We start from the raw sequence: 6,381 nt of genomic DNA on the forward strand, positions 1-6,381 counted from the left end.
CTATGAGGGCCCCGAGTTGGTGGCCGACAGCAACGTGGTCCTGGACACCACCATGCGGGGCGGCCGCCTCGGGGTCTTCTGCTTCTCCCAGGAGAATATCATCTGGGCCAACCTCCGGTACCGCTGCAATGGTGAGTGGGGACGAGGGGCGTGGCCAGAGGGGGCGTGGCCGCGTGGGGGCGGGGCTCGGGGCGGGGCCTGGGCGGAGCCGCCCAGCGCCCTGAGCGTCTCCCCCCTGTGGCCCTCTCCTCTCTCTCCCTCCTCTCTCCTCTGTCTCGCAGACACCATTCCGGAAGACTACGAGGCCCAGCGGCTGCGCCGGGCCTAGAGACCCCTGTGCCGGCCCTGATGAGGGAAGGCCTCCCCACGCCTGGCGGGGAGCCCCCGGGGCGGGAGAAGGGCGCAGAGGCCAATAAAGTGTGCGAGGGGCGAGTCGGCTGTGGTGCGTGCGTGGTGCGGCCCCTCCGCGGCCGGCAGGTCCAGGCCCTCCGGACTGACCGCCCTCGGGGACAGGGTGGAGGCTCAGGAAGGACGAGCCGGCGCCGAAAACGTTTCATTTTTATTACATTTCATTACAAAGGATGCAGACGTACAAAGACAAGCCCTCACCAGAGGCTGGGGTGCGGCCGAGCCCCCGCCCGCCCGCCCGCTGCGGCACCCACGGAGGGGCCTCGCGTGGGTCTGGCATGTGCATGCTGGGGTAGAGCCGGGCGTGGGGGGCACAGGCCGGGCAGGCTCTGATGGGTGCGTTTGCATCTGTCAGGGGTCCACCCAGGTACCAGAGCAGAGCCCGCGTCCGGATGCGAGGCCGTGGCGCTGCCCCAGGTCCTCCGTGGCCGGGGTGTGGGGCAGGCTGGGCTGGGGCAGGCTGGGCATGGAGGGCCCCCAGATGCCAGCACATTGCAAGGTGGGGCTCCCCCAGACTCAGCCGCCTGTCCCTGGGTCCCAGGAAGGGGGACATGGGCAGAGCCAGCAGCCAGCACCATCCCATGGTCCTGCCCTACCCAAGCTGCTGGGAGGGGACCTGTGGGACCAAGAAATGACAGGGGAAACTGAGGCACAGGTCACCTGGGGCTCGCTGTTGACCCTGTGTTGTTGTACCCCCGTGCCCATGGCGCCCCATCTCCCACCTCCAGGGGTGAATGGCGGATGGTGCCACAGTCGGGGCTGAAGTCTCTGCTCCAGGGGGGCATCCTGGGGCGCCAGCAGACCGGGCAGCCCTGTAGGAGTGGGGCCCGGGAACACGGGGGACCAAGGCGCCACCTCCCCAGGCCACAGGCCCCGCCTGGGGACAACACATGACTCCTGCCACCAGGTCTCCCACACCAGATTAGAGGTTGTTTTTGGAAATTCACAACACTCAGAATGCAGGCCTGGGCGAGGTGTGGAGGAGCAGGCAGGACATGGATGGCGGGGGCAGCGGCCCCAGCTCCCTGAGCCCTTCTCCCCTGCCCCCGACATCACCCGACTGTCGGATGGGACAGGACCCGGAGCTGCCCTGGAGGACAGTTGCTGGCACAGCCCACTGGGTGAAGGGGTGGGGACAGAGGGCTGAGGCAGGCTGCCAGCACAGAGCCTTCCCACGACACAGGGCTGACCCTCGCCCTTAAGCCTCAGGAGGAACAAACCCACTCCCCTAGTGTCCTGGAGGGTAAACTGAGGCCAGGATGCCTGTCTTGCTTCTGTCTGGCAGAGGGGTGGCCCCCACCTCAGCAGGCCAGAGGACACTGGTGGCTTGCACCTCCCACGTGGCCTCTCCCAAACCGCGGGGTTCTCCTGTCTAAAGGAAAGGGCTGAATCCCACCCATTGCCTTCTGGAAAAAAGAAAAGTCCAGGCAATTCAGGAATATTTCACAGAGGAGATCTATAAGCCAGACGCAGAACCCACTACATCTCTGCCACAGAGTCAGGAGAGCTGCTTAGCCTCAAAGAGCATGGATGCTTCTAGAAGGAGGATGTGGGGCTGCCGGTCCCTGGGCTGAGGAAGGCCCTGCCTGTCTGGGAATTCCAGGTCATCCTTTGGGAGCACTTCATGGGGTCCCCGTGTGCTAGCTGCGGGGGGGAGGAAGGGCCTGGCAGGGTCCCCAGGCCAGATTTGAGAACCGCATCCACACAGGTTGCACGTGAGCTCATTAAGGCCAGTTTTTGTTTTTTTGGAAAAGTTCTACACATAAGTCTGATGGCACTCAAACCACCTCTGCACATGTAGATTTCCCTAAAAAAATGTCCCATTCTGTGCCCAGCCCCCACTGCACAGCGTGGGCTGAGCCCCGGGCCAGCGGCCAAACAGCAGGGTGGTGGCAGGTGTCTGGGGTGGCCGGGAGATGCCCGCCGTGGCCACCTGGCTGCTTGGGGTGGGGGAGGAGGAGCAGGGCAGAAGGAGCTGGCCTGGCGCTGGGACACCAGGGGAAGTGGGAGGGGCCTCGCGAGGTCAAGGTCCAACCGGGGAGGGAAAACCCCTCATTTCACCTCCCATGGGAGGGAATGGCCGGCCCCATGCCCTGCATCCCGTCCCCCTGTCCACTGCGTCCCGTGCACTGCCCCAGGACCCAAGAAGAGCCGAAATGGTTACACACAGCCCCGCAGGCGGGCCCTGTGGCCCACATGGCCTCCCACCAGTCCCGGCCAGGCGCCGGCCCTGCCGCCGCCCTCCCTCTTCTTCCGGAAGAATCTGGGGGCCAAAACCCCAGAGCCAGACTTGGGGCTTGTGAGCCTCGTTTCCAGGCAGCGTCAGGATGGGACGGAGGGGTGCGGGTGATAAAACATGCGCGCAGGCGTGCGGCCGGAAACGATCGGCTAGTGTCTACAACGAAAATGTAAATAGAAATGGAGAGGGAGGCGCAGGACGCAGCCCCACGCAAAGACGCCCGCTGGGGCAGGCCCCAAATAACAGCATCGTGGAGGGCAGGGTGCCATGGGAACAGGCTGGGCGGGCTGGCCCGCACCCGACACTCCCGGCCCGCCCTCCCGGGGCCCCAGGGGCCCCAGGGCGGGCACCCTGCGGGTCCACTCTGCCCTGTGCCAGGCTCCGTGGAGACAGTGAGAGCGGAAACAGTCAGACCCAGCCCGGCCCCTGCAGGCCCAGCCCCCGAGCGCGCACGTGCCCAGTCTTGGCAATGGGGTGGAGGGGACCGGTCGGGGCCTGGCCCCTGCAGCCAGCGAGCGTCAGCGGGAGGATGGCCGGGCCGGGCCGGCGGGACGCTGGCAGCGCTGTAAGCTCAAATCACAAGCTCAGCCTTGGCGGGGACAGACAGACGGAGCGTGGCCGTCCCCCCACTGGGGGCGCGTGTTGGGGAGCACTGCGCCGCAGCCGCTCACAGGCGGTCCATCCGGAAGGTGTCCTCCGTGGCCGGGTCAGCCAGGACCATGTCCGGGTCGTTGAGCATGTGCAAGCCGTCCAGGGTCAGGGGGTCGATCTTCAGCTCATCCAGGGGGAACTGGCTGTCAGCATCGAAGCTGACGTCACTGACTCCAGCCAGGGAGCCAGTCAGTTCTTTAGACAGGCTCGGGGGGGACTCGCCGGTCACTGGGGGTGAGACAGACGGCTTACCCTGGGTGGCCAGTGCCGGGCTGCACGGGCCCCAGAGGGAGGGGGTCAGCCGTGGTGGGCAGAGAGGAGGTGAGCTGAGGAGGGGAGGCCCCGTCCCCGCCCTGCTCCTGCCAGGCTGGCTCGTCTGCACCGGGGCTGGTGCTCACAGTGCCCGTCTGCCCAGGTCACAAGCCTGGGGCTGCAGGGAACCTTCACCACCTGCTTCCCGCACCCAGGGAGGGCCGGGTGCAGGCCACCCTGAGGCCGCGGGGCCCTGAGCATGGACCCCTCCACCCTGGCAAAGCCAGGGGCGCCTGCCAGGCAGAGGTGAGTCCCCTCAGGAGTTCCTGATCTGTTGTCCTGGCTCCTAAGGAAAAGCTAGAGCCCTTCATGGAGTGTGGCCTGTGTCCCCTCCCCAGTGGCCGTCCCCGGTGGCCGCCTCTCCCCACCATGCGCTCACCTGTGAGGATGATGTTGGGGATGCTGCCGTGGCTGGCGTAGCCCAGTGGAGGTGCGTCCTGCAGGGTCCCATGGCTGCCTGTAAGGCCCATCATGGTGGCTTGCGAGTAGCTGAGCGCCGCGCCTGGGCTGTAGAGGGCGCTGGAGCCCAGTGCGCTCTCCATCATGTTGAACTGCTCAAGCTGGGGAGGGGTGTGGAGGGGAAGACAGCGGTGAGTAGGGGGAGGGGTGCCTCCCTTTGGGGAGCCTGAGGTCCAAGCTGCAGGAGCAGTGCCCCCCCCAGGACCTCTCTCTACTCTCAAGGCACAGTGGAGGGATGGATGGATGATGGATGGATGGGAGGACAGATGGATAGATGGATGGATGGATGGGAGGATGGATGGGAGGACAGATGACCAACTCCACATCCCTGCAGCTCCTCCCAGCCTCCAAGCCCTGAGCATGGCAGCCTGCACTGAGGCTGCTGCCTGGTGCCAGGCCTTGACCTCCATCTGCTGCAGGTACCAAAGCCAAGGCCTCCCCTGGCTGCCTAAAGACAGGAAGGGGCAGGGTGCGGGCAGGGGCGGGCGCTGGGCAGCTGGGCGCCACTCACTCACCTGGTGGGACAGTGCGTTGGCCTGCCGGGCGGCCATCTGCTGCTCATAGTACGCGTCTCCAAACACGCCGGCCAGGCCCGAGGAGTGCTGCGGAGGAAGAGGGGCTGTGGGGGGGAAGGGGGGCCAGGCCCCTCCCTGCCCCCATCGCACGTGGGGAGGCGGCCGCCTGACTGTAGCCCAACCTGGGGCGGGATGGGGGGACGGCAGGCCGGCCTGTGTCTGGTGATGGAGCACACCTGGCTGGCCCCTTGCGGAGGTCGGGGGCTTGTTTGCTGCCCTCTCCCTGGCCCGCATGCGCATGTCCTCCCTACCCCTGGCTACTACCTGGACTTCTAGAAAGATCTCAGTGTGCTCAGGACTTGGCCACGGAGCAGTGCCCGCCTGGCTGCTCCCTACAAACGCCAGCAAGCAGTCATCTGGGGATGGCTGCGGGACAGGCTGCCACGAGGGGAGCGTGGGCGGGCAGGCTCCTCTCACCCACAGGGAAGCAGCGTGTCAGGGGGAGGGGCAGGGGAGTGGGGGAGGCCTGAGAGCACCCCCGGCCCCTCCACAGATCTCCGTGGCAGAGACGGACGGACGGACGGAGACAGACGCATGGCGGCCCAGGGAGAGGCTGCTCTTTTAGCCTCCCCCCACCCGCCAAGTGGCCTGCCACCGACCCCGGCGGGTCCCTGGAGTGCGGGCGGCCCGTGCCCCGTCCACCTGGCTCCAGGACTGAGGGTCGGGGGCGCCTGCTACCAAAGCAGGGACGGGACAGGCCACCGTGGGGCAGAGGCCGAGGCGGGAGGGCGCGGGCGCCTGGCACACACACACGTGCGTGCACACATGCACACGCACACACGCGCGCCCATGCACACACACGCTCCCCTTGCAGGCAGAACGGCATGGCGGGGCGCGAGGTGAGTGTGGACAGGTGCCACGGGCCTCACCTGTGGGGAGCTCCCGGGGGAGAAGCCAGGGTTGGAGACAGGTGAGGTGGGCGACTGGTTGGCCGGGGAGCTGGCGCCCGTGCGGTACTGCTGCAGAGCCGGTGCCTACGGCAACAGACGGGAGGGTTCAGCCTGGCTGGGCGTCCGGGGAGCCCTGGGGTCCCCAAAGCTGAGGGGGCGGCGGCTGGGGGGGCAGGCGGATGGAGAGGGGCAGGTGCCTGGGGGGGCCGGCGGCTGGGGGGGGCCGGCGGCTGGAGGGGTGTGGAGGGCGGGATTCAAGGCCTGGCTAGAGCACCGCGGGGAGGCAGCGGGGACCCCGCAGGTTGGAGGCAGACACCCAGACACACGGGCCCCTCATGCCTGCGCAGGTGATGTGCGCGTGCCCAGTACACGCACGTGTACACGCACGTGAGCATGCAGTGCTCACAGTCACTGCAGGGCTGGTGTGGACCGACCTGAAGCCCACGTGCTGGCACACGCCGTGTGCAGACCTCAGGCTGGCCGGGAGAACCGGCACCTGGGGCCCCGGACACACGGCAGGCAGCCCACGGCGTCCGGGATGCGAGTCCCGGTGGCTGCCCTCCCGTGCCAGGCAGGGCCTGGCTCCTACCGCAGCCCCCCTTCCATGCAGCTACGCCCCTAGCTTGGTGTCCAAGTGGTAATCCCTGCCCAGTGCCCGGCCTGGGCAGCGTCAGGACAAACACCCCCCGTCCCTTGCCCCTCGCCAGGCCCCGCGGGACCCCAACCCCGCGTACCGAGGCCACGTCCATCCCCATGGAAGTCTGGCCCGAGGCGTCTGGGGGGGACTGGGGGAGGGGGGACGGTGCAGCGGCGGCCAGCGGGGGCAGCTGCGGGCCTCGCGTCAGGC

At 67.6% G+C, this 6,381-nt stretch overlaps 2 protein-coding genes and 1 long non-coding RNA gene across 3 annotated transcripts in view; 1 reads left to right on the forward strand and 2 right to left on the reverse strand.

Moving 5' to 3' along the window:
• Comp (cartilage oligomeric matrix protein) overlaps positions 1-377 on the forward strand; it is a 7,688-nt gene extending 7,311 nt beyond the window's left edge. Inside the window, exons 15-16 of the mRNA XM_013028319.1 lie at positions 3-131; positions 282-377. Coding sequence (XP_012883773.1) covers positions 3-131; positions 282-328 — 176 coding nt within the window. The 3' untranslated portion in view covers positions 329-377. The remainder of the gene's footprint in view (positions 1-2; positions 132-281) is intronic.
• Positions 378-541: 164 nt separating this feature from the next.
• LOC105994769 lies at positions 542-2,545 on the reverse strand. The gene is made up of 2 exons (XR_001175526.1): positions 1,585-2,545; positions 542-1,551 (listed from the first exon to the last, which is right to left on the reverse strand). It is a non-coding gene; the product is annotated as an uncharacterized LOC105994769 (long non-coding RNA).
• An 11-nt stretch (positions 2,546-2,556) lies between these two features.
• Crtc1 (CREB regulated transcription coactivator 1) overlaps positions 2,557-6,381 on the reverse strand; it is a 30,306-nt gene continuing 26,481 nt past the window's right edge. Inside the window, exons 11-15 of the mRNA XM_013028320.1 lie at positions 6,269-6,380; positions 5,514-5,618; positions 4,585-4,671; positions 3,990-4,170; positions 2,557-3,526 (exon numbers count right to left, since the gene is read on the reverse strand). Coding sequence (XP_012883774.1) covers positions 3,315-3,526; positions 3,990-4,170; positions 4,585-4,671; positions 5,514-5,618; positions 6,269-6,380 — 697 coding nt within the window. The 3' untranslated portion in view covers positions 2,557-3,314. The remainder of the gene's footprint in view (positions 3,527-3,989; positions 4,171-4,584; positions 4,672-5,513; positions 5,619-6,268; position 6,381) is intronic.

Source organism: Dipodomys ordii, unplaced genomic scaffold (genome assembly GCF_000151885.1).
Source record: "Dipodomys ordii isolate 6190 unplaced genomic scaffold, Dord_2.0 Scaffold108, whole genome shotgun sequence".
Taxonomy (NCBI): Eukaryota; Metazoa; Chordata; class Mammalia; order Rodentia; family Heteromyidae; genus Dipodomys; species Dipodomys ordii.